Source organism: Muscardinus avellanarius, assembly GCF_963383645.1.
Source record: "Muscardinus avellanarius genome assembly, chromosome: 2".
Lineage (NCBI taxonomy): Eukaryota > Metazoa > Chordata > Mammalia > Rodentia > Gliridae > Muscardinus > Muscardinus avellanarius.
This window is the reverse complement of record NC_137787.1, coordinates 65,909,661-65,931,382: the sequence shown is the minus strand read 5'-3', so window position 1 is coordinate 65,931,382 and position 21,722 is coordinate 65,909,661. Positions and strand designations below refer to the sequence as shown.

The 21,722-nt window shown below is 35.2% G+C and overlaps 1 protein-coding gene across 1 annotated transcript in view; it reads left to right on the top strand.

Moving 5' to 3' along the window:
- The window catches only part of UBR3 (ubiquitin protein ligase E3 component n-recognin 3), a gene marked incomplete at both ends in the record, with an annotated part of 174,804 nt that overhangs the window by 75,186 nt on the left and 77,896 nt on the right, over positions 1–21,722 (top strand). Inside the window, 3 exon segments of the mRNA XM_080689213.1 lie at positions 1,705–1,801; positions 9,783–9,924; positions 11,816–11,920. Coding sequence (XP_080545339.1) covers positions 1,705–1,801; positions 9,783–9,924; positions 11,816–11,920 — 344 coding nt within the window.

The window sequence follows — 21,722 nt, the reverse complement described above, 5'->3', positions numbered from 1 at the left end:
AGCCAGCCACACGCGCTGGCTTAGGAGACCCTGTTTCCAAATAAAAATGTAAAAATAGGTCTGGGAGTGTAGCCCAGAGGTAGAAGGGCTTCCAGGAACCCCAGTACCACACACACACACAAAATGTGTGTGTATATATATGTGTGTGTGTGTGTACATATATATATATATATGTATGTGTATGTATGTATATATATACATATATATGTATGTATGTGTATATATATATATATATATATATATATATATATATATATATATATATATATATGGCTAGGGGTATAACTTAGAGGTAGAACACCCCTGGGTTCAATCCCCAGTACCCCACCCACCCACACAGACACTTTGGTCAGGCATGGTGGTGCATGCTTGTAGTCTTAGTACTTGGGAGGCTGTGATAGGAAGATTGCAGGTTTGAGACTAGTCTCAGCAATTTGTTGAGACCCTGTCTCAAAACAAAAAGAAAAAATAAAAAGGACTGGGAGTGTAGCTTGGATATAGAATGCCCTTGGGTAACACACACACACACACACACACACACACACACACACACTTATAACTTATATGAATTTAGGAGTTGTGTTCTGTTGATTAGTGCTTATGAAAGAGTGATGTAAGGACTACCTCTGCCAGTCTCACTTGCAGTCCTTGTTAAAGACACAAGTTCCTGTGCCTTATCCCTCATCTGCTTTCTTTAGAATCTCTGTTGATGAGAATCTGGGTAACTGGTTTTTAAATACATTTTGTAGGTGGTTCTTAAGCACAATAGAGTTTTAGACAAATTGGGGACAATGGTTAATAGTTTCTTGTGCTAGACAGTTGAAATTAGTTTAAATTTCTAACAGTGTTTTTAAATGTTAGGAATTTTGTTAGAATAAAAGGGAAGAAAGATTTAACCTAAGAAAGAGATACTCTTAAGGTAGTGGCACAGTGGTTTCTAAAGTTATTATTCTCAAGTCTCCTTTAAAAGTTTAGATCAGAAATGATCTGTCAATTCTATACTTAGTATTTCAATATTTTCTTAAGTGCGGTAAGAAACTCATTTAAATGAGTCAAGTCTAAACAGGACTACTAGTGAGGTCATGAATTTTATATGTAACTTACAGTTTTCTGATACACATTAAAATTATGTAATTATTAGCATTAAGACTTTTATATACTTAATACTTAAAATCATATACCATTAGTTTTACTCACAAAACATATGGGATAGTGGTTCTTAGTTATGCAGAAGGTAAGGAGAATAATTGCTAATTTTAGGAAAGGGGCAGAAGATCTGTTAATAAACAACAGGTTTATAAAATGAGGTTCTTGAAAGCCCATATCTGGTTTTTAATCTGGTTTTCATGTTTTTACCTTTGAATACTTTTAAAGGTATCAGTGTACTCTTTTTCTTAGTTTCTAATAGACACCTTACCAAACAACAATAGAGAATTAAATTTTTATGGTGGTGCATTGTCATATTTAAAAACTTTTTGCTCACTAGTGTTTGTAGAACTCAAAGAGAGCATTCATATTGCTGAAATTATGATTTTTTTCTTAGAAAACTAGTCACAACATCGTACTTGTTAAGGGAAATATAATCAAACTGGACGATTTCACTGTTTGAATTTAAAATGTACTTAACAAATGTAATAAGTCATTCGAGATTGACTTTATTCCTAAGCAGTCAGTGTTCTGTTTCTACTTTCTTTTGAATAATAGCTGAAGTCTGGGATCAGGAGTTTGACCCCGTCATGGTCATTCTTCGAACAGTTTACCGTAGAGATGTGCAGTCTGCAATGGACAGATATACAGCATTGTAAGTCCATCAAATTGATTAGTTTCATTATGGGATATTTTGTGTTTATATAGAAAAATTTCAGTCATAACTCATATAATATGCTCTCACTAAAGCATACTCTCAGCTGGGCATGGTTGTTTATGCCTGTAACCTCAGTACTTGGGAGGCGAGATAGGAGGATCACAGGTTTGAGGTCAGCCTCAGCAATGTAGCAGACCCTGCTTCAAAGTTAAAAATATAAAGGGCTAGGTATGTAGCTGGGGAGGTAGACTGTGCCTGGTGGCTTCAATCCCCAGTAAGGGGGTGGGGAAGCATACTTGCAAATCTTAAAGGGGAAAATAATATTTTAAAGTTTTTAATAAATAATCTGGTTGAGGTTATAGTCTCAAGATCATCATAAAAATTTGATGTAATGACTATTAAAATAAATTTTCATAGAACATGATTATGAAATGAAAAAAAATTAACATTTTGTTATCAAATTTGATAAGTAGAATTTGAAGCTTGGTTTTGTGTTGTTCTATTTTAGAACCAGTAGAGGAGGCACAAGTTAAGAAAATAAGTTGTCTCACATAGGAGATGCTGATGTTATCTATAAAGTAGAAAAATATCATTGTGTTCTTGATAACTGAGAGAATGGCTAAAACAAAATAAATTTTAACTATATATATATATATAGTATTTATGACTCAGAAAATGAAAAATTTGAAGTATATCTTTTTAGTGAAGAGTTATATTTTATATTGTAAATTGTAGACTTTAAAAATGTGCTATTTTAGCTGGGCATGGTGGCGCACTCTTTTAATCCCAGCATTTGGGAGGCTGAGACCGGAGGATCGCGGTTCATAGACAGCCTCATCTACTTAGTGAGGCCCTCTGCAACTTAGTGAGAGCCTGTTTCATAACAAGAATAAAAAATAGGGCAGGGGGTGTAGCTTGGAGGTAGAATGCCCCTCGTTTGAAGTCAGCTGAGCTGGCTTAGGAGACCCTGTTTCCAAATAAAAAGTATAAAAATAGGTCTGAGAGTGTAGCCCGGAGGGAGAAGGGCTTCCAGGAACCCCAGGACCACCCCCCCCCCAAAATACCCATTTATTTGGTGCTTATTATATGCCAGGAACTCTATAAGAAAACAGTGTTGTATCTTATTTCTCACTTTGCAGATTTTTCTTTTCTTTTCTTTTCTTTTTTTGGTGGTACTGGGTGGTACTGGAAACCCTTCTACCTCCGGGCTACACTCCCAGACCTATTTTATATTTTTATTTGGAAACAGGGTCTCTTAAGCCATCGAGGCTGGCTTCTAACCAGTGGGATCCTCCTGTCTCTGCCTCCCAAGCGCGGAGATTACAAGTGTGCATCACCATGTCCGGCCAGATTTTTCATTTTATTATTATTATTATTATTATTATTATTATTATTATTATTTTTTTATTTTTATTATTGGTATTGGGAATGTAACCCAGAGGCATTCTTCCTCTGAGCTACACCCCTAGCCCTATTTAATTAATTATTAACTAATTAATTTTTGTGGGTCTGGGGATGGAACCCCAGGGGCATTCAACCTCTGAGCTACACTCTCTGCTCTATTTTTTATTCTTTATTTTGAAACAAGGTTTCACTAAACTGCAGAGGGCCTCCCTAAGTAGCTCAGGTTGGCCATAAACTTGTGATCCTCCTGTCCCAGCCTCCCACGTACTGGGATTACAAGTGTGAATCACCAGGCCTGGCTTAGATTTTTTATTTAATTCTGAGTAATTCATTTCTTAGAGCAGTGATGTTTAAGTTAGTATGACTTTTGTCTCACAAGAAACATTTTGCATTTCCTGAAGATTAGTAGGGTTCCTGCTGACATCTGGTAGAGGCTAGTTCTGCCTCCCCACAACCAGGAACTGTACATGAATATCTGACCCCAAATGTCATTAGTACCAGTGTTAAGAAATCTGGCGTAGGCACATACTGTGGAATATAGGTGTACCTTTTCTGTTTGGAGGATACCTGTGTTTTTAAATCTATTGTGTGTTAATAGTTGCTTAGATCTATATTATGCTTTTATTTATAGCTGTGTCACATGTTAGATATAACTATATCTTTAAAGCTATTTTTATTTTTTTTTCCCATTTTATTCTTTGTTTCTGAATTCTCTCTGTTCCCTCAATTTAAAAGCCTTTTCTGGGAGTGCTGTATGTTTCATAGCAGTTTGAAGATCTGTATTTTAAAATAAATGTGTACTAGTAATAGTAATAACTGATGACAAATAAACTTTGTGGCTTTAGATCATGAAAGCTTTCTTTCTTGTAAATTAATCTTTGAAATTCCGTGTCAAAACTATTATATTTGTCTGATAACATTTGCTATACTTAAGTATATTTATAAAGAAATGTATTTGTTTCCTTTTAAAACTTTAATGATTTGAAATTCATTTTTATGTAAAATATAGCATGTGTATTCCTTTTTTTGTGTGGTCCTGGGGATTCCCATCTCCAGGGGCATTATACCTCCAAGCTACACCCCCAGCCCTATTTTTTAGGCTTTTTATTTGTTTGAAACGGTCTCTGAGTTGTGAAAGGCCTCACTAAATAGCTGAGGCTGTTCGTGAACTGTGATCCTCCTGTCTCAGCCTCCCAAATGCTGGAATTACAAGCGTGTGCCACAATGCCCGGATAGCTTGTATATTGTAATATATCTTAGTTGTTGTTTATTTTTCTAATTCTTATTTAAGTGCAGTTAGGAAGATAATAATAAACTGTAGGACATACTGGCTGTTAGTAATTTTCTTACTCTTTTAGTTTTAAGGGACAAAGAGTTACTTAATTGATTTTACTGGGTGAAGACCTCTTTTATTTGCAAGAAGACAAAAAAAAAAAAGGCTTTTTGAAGAATAATAGTGAAAAATAGCTAAATGAAAACTACTACATCCTCAGAATCTATAGTTTTGTGACAGGCATTTTGTAGGGAGGCAATCAACATTTGTTAGGTACACTAAAAGTAAATTTCTTTTAATTTTTGTGCTGAGAGTTTAGGTGAGCATAAGCTTTTGGTTTTATGTGATGCTTAGTGTTTAGAATCTTAGGCTCCTATTGCTGGAGCACCTTCAAGACTTAGTGCAGATTCTACAAAAGTGTCTTGTGGGCCATCACTGCAGGTTGGCAGCAGCAACAGCAAGAGAAGGCCTATGAGAATGAAGGTAGCTCACCCTGCTGCAGCTTCCCGTGCTCCTTCCCAGATACTCCTTAAGGGACAGGTCAGCAATTAAAAGGAAGCACAAGACAATAGCAACAGAAAAACAAACTAGTCTGGGAAACTATCAGTTCATTGTTATATTTTATGCATGAGGACACCATGGCCTGGAGAAGCTCAATGAAATATGTTCGCTAATGGCAATGTTAGTCTAGGCTCTTTCTAAAAGACAAAAGTGATTTCATCCAGGGGCTGTTATAAATTCCACTGGAAAGTACCTTTTTTAATACTGTAATTTATGTTGTTTCTCATCCCTCATCTTGAAGGTTAATGGCTACTGCCCCATGTTTGAAAGTATGATGTATGACTTTATATATATCATTTTTGTCTCCAACTGGTCAGTAATTAGGTTTGCTTTGAGTCACTTAAAATTATTTTTGCTGTCATGTAGCATTTCATTTGCATTATTCCATTAATGCTTTTGAAAAGAGCAGTCAAAATGATGTATTACCTGCTGCCTTGAGCAAATATATAAGCTTTATTTTGTAACATGAGGCACTGCATATTTAGGCGCTAGTGCTTAAAGAAGACAAAATAAAAAGTAAAAATTGCCTTTTTATGTCAAATGAAATAGAATAGTTGAACTATTTCATCGTGAGATATTGGGATTGTTTTAAAAAGTATGCTTATATATGACTACCAAAGGACTGAATAGAAAGCACTTAAAGATGCAGTTATTTTATGGCTTTCTTTTCATGAATCATAGGTGCAGTTCACTTCTCTGGTATGTTAAGGAGAGTTTTTCAATTTTATATTTCCCCCCTACCTACATAATATCTCTTTCCTCTAAGATACATTATCTGTTGTTTCATCTTTAGCATTCATGTGAAAGGCACTCCTTGGACATCTCATAATTCTGATTACTTGGCTAAGCTTGTAAATGCTGAACTTTAAGACAGTGACTTAGGCACATGGGTTTATTGAGATACCTTATACTTGTCGCTTTACATCATTTTGTTCTGGTCATATTTTTCAGAGAAGTATCTTCAAATATTGCTCAAAAGGTATGGTCTGGTTACAACTATTCTGTGAATAGAAGGGGAGATAAGGTAGAGTGGCTCTGAGTCAAATACATATAACATGATTTTAATCTCCCATCTTTATACCTGTCCTTGGAGTTTTATCCTCTCCAGAGGAATTCTGTTGCAATGGTGAAAAGAGGCAATTTTTATCCAATTCTTCTTATTTTTGTCCCTTTACCTGTCTGCCTGTGGTTACTAAGGGAACAGGTACTGCTGAGTACTTTGTCCAGTTTTTGTTGTTGTTGTTGTACTGGGGTTCCTGGAAACCCTTCTACCTCTGGGCTACACTCCCAGACCTATTTTTTATATTTTTATTTAGAACAGGGTCTCTTAAGCCAGTGAGGCTGGCTTCAAACCTGCGCGATCCTCCTGTCTCCGCCTCTCAAGTGCTGGGATTACAAGCATGCACCACCACACCCGGCTTTTTCTCAGTTTTTAATTGGACTTTCTTATTGTTATTATATTTATTTATTTATTGATTGATTGATTGAATGCAGTACTGGTGATTAAACCCAGGGCATTCTGTCTCTGAGATACATGCTAAAGCCCTTTTTATTTTGAAACAAGGTTTTTCTAAGTTACTGTTAAGCTAGTCTGGAATCTGCGATCCTCCTTTTTCAACCTCCCAAGTTCTTGGACTACAGGTGCATGGGCCACCCCACCTAACTCTTTCTATTATTGAAGTGTTTTTTTTTTTTTTTTTTTTTACGGTACTGGGGATGGAACCCAGGGACATTCTACCTCCCAGCTACACTCCTAGCCCTGTTTTTTTTTAATTTATTTTTTATTTTGAAACAGGGTCTCACTGAATTGTAAAGGGCTTCACTAAGTAGTTGAGGCTATCTATGCCCCACCATGCCCGGCTTTATTATTGAGTTTTAAGAGCTCTTTATATATTCTAAATGCTAGGCCTAGCAGAAAAACGAATTACAAATATTTTTTACCATTCTGTGGGTTGTATTTTCACTTACTTGAAAGTTTTCTTTAAAGTATCAAAGTTTTAAATTTGGATGAGTTCCAATTATTTTTTTCTTTTGTTACTGGTACTTTTAGTGTAATATCTGTTGTCTAAGATCACAAAGACTTAAGCTAGTGTTTTCCTGTAACAGGCTTGTAGTTTTATCTCTTACTTTGAAGTCTGATCCATTTTGATCTAATTTTTTTCCCCCTCATTTTGGTGCTGGAGATTGAACCCAGGGAATTCTAACTCTGAGATATATCCCTACCCCTTTTTTATATTGAAATAAGGTCTTGCTAAATTGTTGAGACTGGCTTCAAACTTGTGATCTTTCTATCTCAGACTCACAAATAGTGAGATTATAGGCATGAATCACCATACCCAGCCAGTCTTGAGTTAATTTTAATGCATGCTGTGAGATTGTAGTCCAACTTTTTCTTATTTATGTGGATTTTTTTGGGTAAAGTTTTGATAGAATTTGTCTGTTCAACCATCTGGGCCTCATGCAGCTTTTCTTTTTTTGTGGCCAACTTAAAACTACTTATTCACTTTTTTAAAAGGTTATAGATCTGTCAATGTTTTTTATTTCTTAGAGAGGGATTGCTAAATCATTTTTTGGTAAGAAATCTATTTGTCTTAAATATATACTTAATCTAAAAAACCTTGCTTTCTTGATTAGTTTATGAGAGGATTATCAGTTTTACTATTTTTAGGAACCAACTTTTGATTTTGTTTCTTTTTCCCCTTTGTTTTCTTTTTTATTCTGTGTTTCTATATTATTCATCATTATCTTCTTTCAACTTAGTATGGATTTTTCTTGTTCCTTACTTTGGATGCTTAGTTTTTTATTTTTTAAAAATATATTAATTTAAGACCATAAATACCCTTCCAAAATTGCTTTGGTCATATCTCACAATTTTTTTTTTATGTATAGTTGAGCTTAAAATGTTTTAAAATTGATATTAGGGATTGAACCCAGGGATGCTCTACTATTAAGCTGAATCCACAGTGAGTTTTATTTTGTATTTTGAGATAGGGTCTCACTAAGTTGCCCAAGCTGATCTAAAACTTGTAATCTTCCTGCGTTAGCCACCTGTGTACCTGGGATTACAGTTTTTGATTTTTAAAAGTTTATGTTAGGGTTTTAATGATGTGGGTTTCTAATCCAAAGTATTTTAAAATGTCTATTTCTGTAGTTTTGGAGTATCTTTTTAATTTGCTTTCTAGTTTGACTTGCTGTGTTACAAGTCATTGTGGTCCATGTATCAATTCTTTTAGTAATTGTCAAAATTTAATTTGCACCCTAGCATTTAGCAAATTTTTATAAATGTTCTAAATGCACTTAAAATTTATAAATGTTTTAAGTGCATCTAATTGTTCAATGTTATTTATTTGTCCTTGCCTTATGTTTGTTTGTTATATTGTAAAATTTTTCCTTATTTGTTTTTCTTCAGTTTTCAGGCAGAAATATGTTAATATCTTTAGCAATGATTGTGGACTTGTCAGTATCTCTATGTATTTCTCTCAAATTTTGTCTTTTATGTCGAGTCTGCTATTTTTTTTGCATACAAGTTTGTAATCATTATCTTGGGGAGCCTGTTCTTCTTCCATCCTAGAAGAGACAGAGGAACTTCTTATATTTCCTTATGAGTTATCCTCTTTTGTTGAGATTAAAGACTTTCATGGGTCTCAGTTTTTGGGGCTCTCAGTTCCATCTCTGATCAGATCTTGCATGAACCCGGCACCTTGCGCTCGGCCTTCTCAAAGACTTTAGAACCGTTGGTACAGTGTTAGTTCTTGTTAATTTCTTTTTTTCTGGTACCTGGGAAACTCTGTTTTCTTTTTTGTGAGCTCAAATAATTCAAAAGATTATATTTTAGCTGGGCGTTGTGGTGCATGCTTGTAATGCCCCCATTTTGGAGGCTGAGACAGGATCCGGGTTCGTGGACAGCTTCAACTACTTAGTGAGGCCCTTTGGAACTCATTGAGTCCCTATTTCAAAATAAAGAATAAAAAATAGAGCTGTGGGGTGTAGCTTGGAGGTAGGATGCCCCAGGGTTTCATCTCCAGTAGTACAAAAAAATTATTTTTTATATTTCACCTAGCTTTTCCAGCCATTGGTAGTAGGAGAGTTTTTAGATTATCTGTTTTGATTAGTTAGAATGGGAAATTTCTTTGCTGAAAACTTTACTTTGTTCTCTTCCTTCTTCTTTCTTCTTTTAAAGAAAGTGTCCCATTGTGTTACCCAGTACGGGCCCAACCAATTCTCTTGCCTCAGCCTCCAGAGTAGCTAGGACAATAGGTCTGCACCACTGTGCCTGGCCTCTTTGTTAGCATTTTTTACATTATTATTTCTTTCTAGTTTTAGTATAGCTATATTCATTCATTCATTCATTCATTCAGTCAGTCAATCTTTTTTTGTGGTACTGGGGAATGAACCCAGGGACAGTCAACCTCTGAACTATATCCCTAGCCATTTTTAGCTTGAAACAGGATCTTGCTAAATTGCTGAGGCAGTCTTCAAACCTGTGATCCCCCTGTCTCCCAAGTACTGATATAGGAATATGCCACCACACCTACAATTTCTATTAATTTTTTTTCAGTAGAAAAGGTTATAATAATGTACCGTGTATAGAGAAAGATGTTTGGCATTTAAAAGCAATAATGATTCGAAGTAGTACTGCATAGAAAAACGTGACAGAAATTGAAGTTTATAAATTACTAATTAAACCATAGTTTAATTTTGAATCTATCATCTAATTTTGGTTTTGTTTTATTTTTACAGTTTAAAACAGAGTGGGAAATTTCCTGGAAATCCTTGGCCTCCTTATAAGAAAAGGACATCACTCCATCCTAGCTATAAAGGTCTCATGAGACTTTTGCACTGCAAAACTTTACACATTGTGCTGTTCACTCTACTTTACAAGGTAACATAAAGACTTCAATTAGAATTTATTTTAATAATTTTCAAAGAAAAGCCCTAAAGGATAGTATTTACATAGAAGTAACACATAAAGCAAAGCACATTTGTCCATTTAAGATGTCTGAGGATATAATTGCATATTTGAATTTCAAGTTGAAAATAATGAAGTAGCTATACCATACTTTATGGGCAGCTTTCTTATTCAGTTTCATATAGAAATACTTGTTTATGGCTTCTTTAAATAAGAAGTGAAATATTGTAAAACTACTGGAGTTACAGAATGAACAAAGGGATCAAACAACCACTGAACCCGCTAAAATGACGAAACTGTGGGCCAGTCACCTTAGTTTATGGTGGTTCTCTTTGCTTTTTTTTTTTTTTTGGTGGTACTGGGGGTGGAACCCAGAGGCCTTCTACCTCCGGGCTATACTCCCAGACCTATTTTATATTTTGTTTGGAAACAGGGTCTCACTAAGTAGCTGAGGCTGGCTTCGAACCTGTGGGATCCTCCCCTCTCACCTCCCAAGCGTGGGGATTACAAGCATGCACCACCATGCCCTGCTTCTCTTTGCTTTTTATAAACTCCAATTTGGGGTGTGACATAGAGGGTTTTGGTTGGGGTTTCCATGTCATATCAAAGATGTTTTTGATAAAAGTCTTAGAAGCACAAAGAATGCATTTAGCTTCCTGTTACTTAGAATTTGTTTTATTTTTGGGTGTTTTCACGCAGAATCGACTTATTTGAGTGGTATTGTATACTCAAAAATTGTATAAACATTGTAGATTGTGTGTGTGTGTGTGTGTGTGTGTGTGTGTGTGTGTGTATGATTGTGATGATCTAATTTGGATAAGAGAAAAGATAAAGATAAAGTAACTATATTCATTTTGTATAGATAAAATAACAAAATGTCTAAAAAATTACTGTAGACATAAATATTATGCAACTAGATATAAAGAACATCTATATGGAATTAAAAAAATTAAAAATTAAAAGAGTTGAGTTGTAGCTCAGTAATAAAGCTCTTGCCTCGCATGTGCAAGGCCCTGGGTTCAATCCCTAGTGCTGCAAAGAAAATAAATTAAAAAATCATTATTAAAAAATTAAAAATATTTGAACAAAAAATTATTTGTTACAAAGATTTCTAATACAATATTTTTAAACTATTTAAAAAGTATTTATTAAATTTAGTTGCTACAGGTCAAATAGGCATAAATAGAATTTGTTTAAAAAATCAAGCTTTAAAAGGTTTTGAAAGCGTATGTTCTTTACCACACAAGAGATGAATGGAAAAAGCCTCCCAGTAGTCAAAATAAACATTAGAAAGTCAGGGAAGTGAAAGTCTTTATTTTTTAGTTTCAAAAGATTAGATCTTAAGTGACTTATTTGTCAAATATTTCTGAGAAGCCTTTCTAGTAACCATTTTCATTTTTCATCATGTAAACCACATGTTGAAATAACACATTTAAGCCAGGCATGGTGGAGTGTGCCTATAGTCCCAACTACTTGGGAGGCAAAGGCAGGAGGCTCATTGGAGCCCATGAGTGAAGACCAGCTTAGGTAACACAGTAAGAACCCATCTCAAAATAATTTATTTTTATGAAATACTACTAGTATATTTGTATTAGCGGTTTAGTGGACAATTTAATGTGTAAATCTTTAGGAAATCTTTGAACTGCTTTTCTAGATAGTGCTTAAAGTACTATGTAGTCTTCTGAGGAAACCTGTTTATTGGTTTTAGTTTGTATATTCAGCAAGATGTAGCTTCACTTTACATATCTGATTTTATATACGTGATTATGTTATTTTCACTCATATTAAAATGTTTGGGGATCTTTAAATGAAATATATTTTGTGGAAAAAAGTACTTATGAGGCATTTCCTTCCCTTTTTAAAGATTTTGATGGATCATCAAAATCTTTCAGAACATGTACTCTGCATGGTGTTATATCTGATTGAATTAGGACTTGAAAATTCTGCTGAAGATGAATCAGAGGAAGAGGTAAGTAATTTCTTGTATTTTAAAATTTTTAGATAGGAGTCAGTCTCTATCTGGCTCTAAGCAAATGTTGCCAGGCCAGTGTTTAAATAAAATATATGCATGGATTCACATACTTATATAGAATATTCAAAGAGCTAGCAGAAAAGGCCCTTTGGATCCTCAAATATGTACTGGCTTTTAGTACTTTCACAATACCTATGGAATTATTTTACTTATGAAATTTGAAATTTATCATTCATATCACAAAAATTGATCTAAGTGGTTGATGTACTTTGGGTATTACAAACAATTAATTTAGAACTTCAGTTTAGATATTCTAATAATTTGACTAGGGATTTTTAGGATAACAGTGTTCATGATATCCTAAATTTCTTCTAAGAGAGAAAACTTCTAGTTGTGTTTGATATTTGCATCAAGTTGCAACATGGTTTTAAGTAGAAACAGGAAAAGAAATACGTAGTATTTGTGTATATATGCATGCATTTTATTAATATGATTAAATTAAAAATGTGACATTTTTTTGTGTGATTAACTAGGTTTATTTTATGAAATGTAAATACACATCCCCAGTGTTTTTTAGATATTGCAATCTTTATTTATGCATCCATCAGTGATAGAAAAATATTAGTAATAGAATTCCAGCTAAAGAGAATATCTTCATGAAGAAGATTCTAATCATCAGAAATATGTCTTAGCATGCTAGTGAACAAAGATCACTAGACTAGCAGGTGCCTTTTTCTAAAAAAATATAATTCACCTACTAACTAAATTATATTTCATCAGAAAAAACATGTTCCTAGGAAGCATAAACAATTTTTTTTTCTTTTTTTTTTTTTTGGTGGTACTGGGGTTCCTGGAAGCCCTTCTATATCCGGGCTACACTCCCAGACCTATTTTTTTTATTTTTGGAAACAGGGTCCCCAAGTCAGCGCTGCTGGCTTCGAACCTGCGCTATCCTCCTGTCTCCGCCTCCCAAGCGCGGGGATTACAAGCGTGCGCCACCAACGCCCGGCTAAGCATAAACAATTTTAAGAGAACAAAATAATAGAACAAGAAAAGGCAGTTGATGATATATTATGCTAACTATTTATAAATGTGGTCTTGCTTCAGTATAAAAAGTAGAACTTCATGAAAAGACTGTGGACTCTACAGATTCAGAATTGGCTCCATGTTTGGTTATCACTTTCTCTATTTACAAATTATATGATCATAAATAAGTTATTTTTTTGTGTCAAATTCCTCTAATGGAAAATGGAGCAACAATATCCTCACTGGTGTATGTGTATAGTCCCTAGTAGAGTTTCTGGTATATAATAGTATTCAGTAAATGATATCTGCTATCAACAGCAATAACTATAGACATGAAAGCCCTTTGAATAATGACCATAGTTTGCATATAAATATTTATGCAAACAATGAACCATGACACTTGAAATTGCTTTGCTTAGTCTGAGTGTGGTGGTGCACGCTTGTAATCCCTGAGCTTGGGAGGCGGAGACAGGAGAATTGCACTGGTTCGAAGGCTTAAGAGATCCTATTTCCAAATAAAAAATATAAAATAGGTCTGGGAGTGTAACCTGAAGGTAGAAGGGTTTCCAGGAACCCCAGTACCACCAAAAAAAGAAAAAAAAAAAAAGAAATTGCTTTGTTAAATGTTTAATACACTATATATAAATTTGATCTATTTAAAGGCCTGCATGAAAAAATTAGTTACTCTAGTTAAGTGAAAATTCAATACAAAAATCTCAAACTAACTTAATCTTCAAAAAAATGACAACAAAAGCAAAAAAGCTAGTCATTGATTTGTTACAAAAATAGCCATATAATTTGGGCTTAATGCAAATAAATAGAATAGTACTCTACTTCAAATTGTAGGAAAAGGGTATTAATTTGGAAAATTCTTAGGTGACTCCTAATTTAAGTAGTATTAATTGGAAGCATTTTTTTTTTGTGTGTGTGTGGGGGTCTGGGGATGGAACCCAGGGGCATTTGACCTATGAGCTATAGCCACTGCCCTATACTTTATTCTTTGTTTTGAAACCGGGTCTCACTGAGTTGCAGAGGGCCTCACTAAGATGAGGCTGTCCGCGAACTGAAATCCTCCTGTCTCAGCCTCCCAAATGCTGGGATTACAAGCATGCGCCACAACACCCGGCAATTGGAAGCATTTTAAAGATGAAAGGCTATTATTGCTAGTTGCAGTGGTAGCTACATATGGAAAATGGCTGCAGAGAATTACAATATAAAAATAGTTAAATTGCTAAATTAAATTCTGTTAATGTCACCAACGGTAGGATGTAAAACACAAATGAATTGTTCTGACAGTTGAGTACCAAGATCCCTATTTGTTTTTCCCTTCAGAGCTGCCTGTATTTGGCTTTATATTTTCCTTAGTTCTGATTTAACGTAATATTTGTAAAAGTGTCAAATTAAAAAAGTGACTTAGCGGGACTTCCGGGAAGATGGCAACCGAGAAAAGCAGTGTTTACGAGTCCTGCTAACACTCGATCTCTATTGCCACAAAACCAGCGCTTTTCATAGCCAGAGAACACTATCAGCAGAGAAATAAAAAATATAAACACACGGGACAGAGAAAAAGAAGACTAGAAGAACAACCAGAGACCAGAAAAGAACCCAGCCCGCATTGTGGCAGTGGAGCCGCACTGGCACCATCTTGCCTCACAGCACCAGGCTCCAGAGAGGAAAGGTAAACAAGGAGCTGAAGTGAGCAGCTGCGCATCATTTGGGTGTAATTCAACAGTTCTTTCAGCACAAAGAACGTTAAAACTCCCAATGGCGAGGCTCATCATGCCTTCCAGGAACTCAGAATGGAGCTCACAACCAGAAAAGAAATATGCCATCCTCACGGCCGAGGGCATGGCACTGGTGTAATATTGCCAGCAGCAGTGGCGAGCTCATCATGCCTGTGACAGTTCCAGATCAGCGCACACAATAACCGTAAGTGAAATTGGAGCCCCCTAAAGGAGAAATCCAGCACTGCATTTCTAGAGACTTGTGCAGCTTTTTTTTTTTTTTTTTTTTGGTGGTACTGGGGTTCCTGGAAGCCCTTCTACCTCCGGGCTACACTCCCAGACCTATTTTTACATTTTTATTTGGAACCAGGGTCTCCTAAGCCAGCTCACACGGCTGGCTTCGAACCTGTGCGATCCTCCTGTCTCTGCCTCCCAAGTGCAGGGATTACAAGCGTGCGCCACCATGCCTGGCTGACTTGTGCAGCTTTGATAATCTCCTTGGGTCTGAAATTTTGCAGTCCAACCTAGTGAAGCGGTGGCAGAGGTACCACACCCTAGTCACAGCTCCCTGTGGGAAAAGGCCCGGCCCAGCACCCCCACGGTCTCTCGCAGCCTTGATTAACTCCCTGGATCTGAGACTTTGTGATACAACCCAGTAAAGGAGTAGTGGTGGCTGAGATTACCACAAACTCAAGATCCAGAGCACCCTAAGTGAAGTCGTGGTGACCCAGGGAAGAACCCAGAAAGGCACAAACTTCTGAAATCATGGGAAAGAGGAACAACAATAGAGCAATGAACGCCCACAACTCCATAATATCAGAACCTGATAACACAGAAATTCAGAGATCTCCAGAAGATCAAATCAGGAATATAACTGTAGAAATAATACAGGACCTTTGAAAAGAATTTAGAGAGAGTCTAGAAGAAATAAAGGATGCAATCATTGACGTAAAGGCATCAATTCAAGCTATAAACAATCGATTAGACCACATGGAGAATAGAATCTCACTCCTAGAAGATGATCACTCCAAAAATGAACGCATAATTTATAATTTAGAAAAAAAAATTCAGACATCAGGAATCTGACATTGAAGAAATATGGGTCCATTTTAAGAGAGCAAAACTAAGAATAATTGGAATAGAGGAGGGAAAAGAAGGTGAAACCAAAGGGATCAATAATCTCTTCAAAGAAATAATAGCAGAAAATTTCCCAAACATAGAGCAAGAGGTCGATACACAGGTCCAGGAAACTGATAGAACTCCCTTTAGATAGAATCAGAGAAAAGGTTTCCCACACCACATAATTGTCAAAATGATCAATGTAGAAGCCAAGCAGAGAATCTTATAGGCAACAAAAACAAAAGGCCAAGTGACATTCAGAGGCAAACCAATTAGAATCACTCCAGACTTCCCAAACCAAGTCATGAAAGCCAGAAGGGCTTGGAGTAACATATTCCAAACTCTGAAAGAAAACAACTTCCAGCCAAAAATTTCCTACCCAGCAAAACTATCAAATTAGATGGGGAAATAAGAAGCTTTCATGACAAACAGAAACTGAAGGAATTAATGTCTTCAAAACCAGCGCTAGAGAAAATACTCAGAGATTAACTACAAAGAAGAAATAGATAATGCACACCAGAACCAGAGAAACAAGATTTTCCATCCAGCAGACAACTAAGCAAAGAAGAATAAATAATATTTCAAACAGAAATAAAATCTTAACATGTTAGGAATTAAAAGTTATCTCTTAATAATCACACTGAATGTAAATGGCCTCAATTCCCCACTAAAAAGACATAAAGTGGCAAAATGGATTAAAACCCAGAATCCATCCATCTGCTGCTTACAAGAAATACACTTTACAAGTAAAGAGAGTAACAAACTCAAGGTAAAGGACTGGAGCAAGGTAATTCATGTTAAGTAGCCATCCTAACAAATGTGAAGTAGTATTTCACTGTAGTTTTTATTTGTATTTCCTTAATGATTAGTTATATTATGATAATGATGAGTGATATTCATGTGTTTATTGGTCATATAAAAATCTTTGGAGATTCATCATCTATTTTTAGTCTTTTACCTATTTCTAAATTATATTGTTTGCTTTTATTGTTGCTAATTTTTAGGATTCCTATTTAGAATATGAATATACCTTCAGATATAGCATTTGGAAATATTTTATCCCATTTTATCTTTTATCTATTTTGAGTTAATATTTGTATATGGTGTTAGGTAAGGGTCCAATTTTATTCTTCTTCATGTAATTATTATTTTTCAACAATATTTAGGGAAAAGATTATTATTTCCTTCACCAAATGTTCTTGGAAATCTTGTCAAAAATAACTTGACCATATATGGAAGAATTTATTTCTAGGCTTTTCATTTTACTCCACTGATTTATATATATGCTTTTATAGCAGTACTACACTGTTTCGATTATTGTAGCTTTATAAGGTTTCAAATCAGAAAATGTGCATCTTCTAGCTGTGTTTCTTTTTGATATTGTTTTGGATATTTAGAGTTCATATTTCATGTTAGTATAGATTTTTTTCTGAAAAAAAATTATGATAGTTTCACCTTAATAAAAAAGAAAAATATCCTCTGGTAAGAAAGAAAATGAGAAATAAATATTGAGATGTTACCTCTAAGTGATTAAAAGTTTAATATCAGACAAATGAATCTGTTATGTGAGATTATCATTGTTAATTTTGGATACATTGCTGTATTATTAAAGAATTTATGTAAAAAAATGATCAAGCCTGTAAAAAAAATTAAAAAGTGACTTAGGTTTAATTTTTTAAATATTTTTTTGAAACAGGGTCTCATTGAATTGGGAAGGGCCTTGCTAAGTAGCTGAGGCTGTCGGTGAACCATGATCCTCCAATCTCAGCCTCCTGAGTGCTGGGATAAAAGCATGCACCACCACGCCTGGGCTTAAGTTTAATTAAAAAAAGACTACCACTACTACTACTACTACTACTACTACTACTACTACTACTATTACTACGACTACTACTACTATTTTGAAGTACTGGATATTGAATCCAGTGACATTCTTTGTTTTGTTTTGTTTTGTTTTCTGCAGGTCTTGGGATGGGACCCAGGGGCATTTGACCTCTGAGCTACACCCTGTTTTTTATTTTTATTTTTATTTTTATTTTGGAACAGAGTCTCACTAAGTTGCAGAAGGCCTCACTAAGTAACTGAGGCTGTCCGTAAACCGAGATCCTCTGGTCTCAGTCTCCCGAATGCTGAAATTACTAGCGTGCACCACCACGCCTGGCATCCAGTGGCATTCTACCTCCAAGGTACAACCCCAGTCCTATTTTTACTTTTTTTTTCGGCGCTGGGGATGGAACTCTGGGGCATTCTACTTCCGAGATATACCCCAAGTCCTATTTTTTATTCTTTTTTATTTTTTGAAACAGGGCCTCATTGAGTTGCAAACGGCCTTGCTAAGTAACTGAGGCTGTCCACAAACCGTGATTCTCTGGTCTCTGGCTCTTGAATGCTGGAATTACAGGTGTGAGCGAGCATGCCTGGCTCTATTTTTTTTTTTTTTTGAGTGGGTTACTTTAATTTTAGTGATAAAATATTTTATGCAAATTAAATGCACATCTTAAATTGGGCCAATTTCATAAAATACAAAAGGGCTCTTTTAGTGACAATAGACTAGGTATCCCAGATCTAGACTAATTGTATTTTAAACTTTTGGGTTAATTTATGAAAGAATTTGAAAAGAGAATTGGAGACCATAACCAACCACTAAGCCCAAACCCAGATAGTATCTGTGGATTTAATAGGGTTTTTAAAATTTATAAGTGGAACATATTGAAAATGGTATACATTTAGACTGTTCTTGCTGCCCTCTCATCCTCCCTTGCCCCGTTCCCCTTGCCCCCTCCCAAGAATGAGTGTCCAGATTAAATATATTCATACTTTTACACATATTCGGATGTAGCGCCTCATTTATTCTTTATTTTCAAACAGGGTCTTGCTAAGTTGTGAAGGGCCTCACTAAGTAGCTGAGACTTGCTGCGAACCCACGATCCTCTTGTCTTAAGCCTCCCAAGTACTGGGAATACAAGTGTGCACCACCATACCTGGCTAGAAAACTTATATTATTGATCTCAGGAAAAGTTATTAGCATGGTTTTTTTATTGATGCATTGTAGTCATACATCTTAATGGAGTACAAGATGGTAGAGGCATATACGCACACGTCACTCATTTAGCCCTTGCTCAATTCCCACCCCATTCCCTCCCCCTCCCTCCTTCTCATGTTTGTCTTAGTGATTGACATTAGGGAATTTCCCTCTTCCCCCTCCCATCACCCCCCCCATTAGGCCTCCTTATTTACTCATCTATGTTTTCTCCTCCTTCGTCTAGAGTTCCTCCTATGACTCTTTATCCCTAGCTTCCACATAATAGGGAGAGCATCTGATTTTTTACTTTTTATGACTTACTAATCTCACTTAGCATTATGTTCTCCAGTTTCTTCCATATTCCTGTAAATGATGTAATTTTGTTCTTCTTTAGGGCTGAGTAAAATTCCATTGTGTATATATCCCATAGTTTTGTAATCCATTCATCTGCTGATTGACATCTTGGCTGGTTTTATAGTTTGGCAATTGTGAATTATTCAGCTATGAACACAGATACACATGCATTAGTTTAGTAGTTCGGTTTTCATACTTTTGGGTAGATACCCAGAAGTGGTATTGCTGGATCATATGGTAGTTTCGTTCCCATTCTTCTGAGGATCCTCCATACTGTTTTTCAAAGTGGTTGCACTAATTTGCAATCCCACCAACAATGTATTAGAGTTCCCATTTCTCCACATCCTTGCCAGCATATTTTGTTGCTTGGGTTTTTAATGATTGCCATTCTAATTGGAGTTAGCTGAAATCTCAGGGTACTTTTGATTTGCATCTCTCTGATTGCTAATGATGTTAAACATTTTTCATACATCTATTGGTTATTTTTCATACATTATTCACACATTTATTGGCTATTTGAATTTAGTTCACTTGGTCATTTTTTTAATTTTTAATTTTTTTTATTGGTACACTGTATTCATACATCATAATGGTATAAAAAAAAAAACTTTTGTAGACATACATGCACACATCGCCCAGTTAGGCCCTACCCGATCCCCACCCCGTTCCCTCCCCATCCTTCCTTCCCATGCTTGGCTTAGTGTTTGACATCTAGTATTATAGTGATTTATCTAAAATTAACAATTATAATCTCACATAACAGTTTTGTTTGTCTGATACCAAGCTTTTGATGACTTAAAGATAACATTTCAATATTTCTTTTTGCTTTCTTTCTTACCAGAGAATATTTTTTTCTTTTTTTTTTTTAGGTGAAACTATCATATATTTATATATTTATTTTTCAGAGAAAATCTATCCTAATATGGAATATGGACTCTAGATACACAAAACGATCTCGAAAAAGAACAAAGCTAGAAGATGTATATTTTCTGATTTCAAATGTTATAAAGCTACAATAATTGAAACAGTGTAATACTGTTATAAAGGCAGATATATAAACCATTGGAGTTAAATAAAAGCCTAGAGATAAATTCTTCCATATATTGTCAAGTTATTTTTGACAAGGTTTCCACAGACATTTGGTGGTGGAAATAATAATCTTTTAACTAAATATTGTTGAAAAATAATATTTACACGAAGAAGAATAAAATTGGACCCTTACCTAACACCATATACAAATATTAACTCAAAATAGATGAAAGACCTAAATATAAATCTTAAGACTATAAACTTTTAGAAGAAAATGTGGGTCATAAAACCTCATGACATTGAAATTGGCAGTTTTCTTGGATATGATTTCAATGCCACAGGCAACAGAAGGGTAAACAAACTCCCTAGGGGGGGAAATATTGTATATTCAAAGACAACGTAGACAGAGTTAAAAGTTAATGATAGAATGGGATAAAATATTTCCAAATGCTATATCTGAAGGTATATTAATATTCCAACTAGAAATCCTAAAAATTAGCAACAATAAAAGCAAACAATACAATTTAGAAATAGGTAAAAGACTAACATAAATAATGAATCTCCAAAGATAGCCAATTTTAGTTGTCTGTTGGATGGAAAATCTTTTTTCTCTGGTTCTGGTGTTTGTTACCTATTTCTTTTTTGTAGTTAATCTCTTTGAGTATTTTCTCTAGTGCTGGTTTTGAAGACATAAATTCCTTCAGTTTCTGTTTGTCATGAAAGCTTCTTATTTCCCCATCTAATTTGATAGAAAGTTTTGCTGGGTAGGAAATTTTTGGCTGGAAGTTGTTTTCTTTCAGAGTTTGGAATATGTTACTCCAAGCCCTTCTGGCTTTCATGACTTGGTTTGGGAAGTCTGGAGTGATTCTAATTGGTTTGCCTCTGAATGTCACTTGGCCCTTTGTTTTTGTTGCTTATAAGATTCTCTGCTTGGCTTCCACATTGGTCATTTTGACAATTATGTGGCGTGGGGATCCTCTTCTCTGATCCTCTCTAAAGGGAGTTCTATACGTTTCCTGGACCTGCGTATCGACCTCTTGCTCTATGTTTGGAAAATTTTCTGCTATTACTTCCTTGAAGATATTGTTGATCCCTTTGGTTTCACCTTTTTTTCCCTCCTCTATTCCAATTATTCTTAGGTTAGCTCTCTTAAAATGGGCCCATATTTCTTCAATGTCAGATTCCTGCTGTCGGATATTTTTTCCTAGATTAGAAACTATGTGTTCATTTTTGGAATGATCATCTTCTAAGAGCAAGATTCTATTCTCCATGTGGTCTAATCGGTTGTTTATACTTTGAATTGAGGCCTTTACTTCATTGATTACATCCTTTATCTCTTTTTGGCTCTCTCTGAATTCTTTTCGAAACACCTCTATTATTTCTGCAGTTATTTTCCTGATTTGATCTTCTAGAAATCTCTGAATTTCTGTGTTATCAGGTTCTGATGTTGTGGGGTTGTGGGCATTCATTACTCCATTGTTATTCCTCTTTCCCATGATTTCAGAAGTTTGTGCCTTCTCTGGGT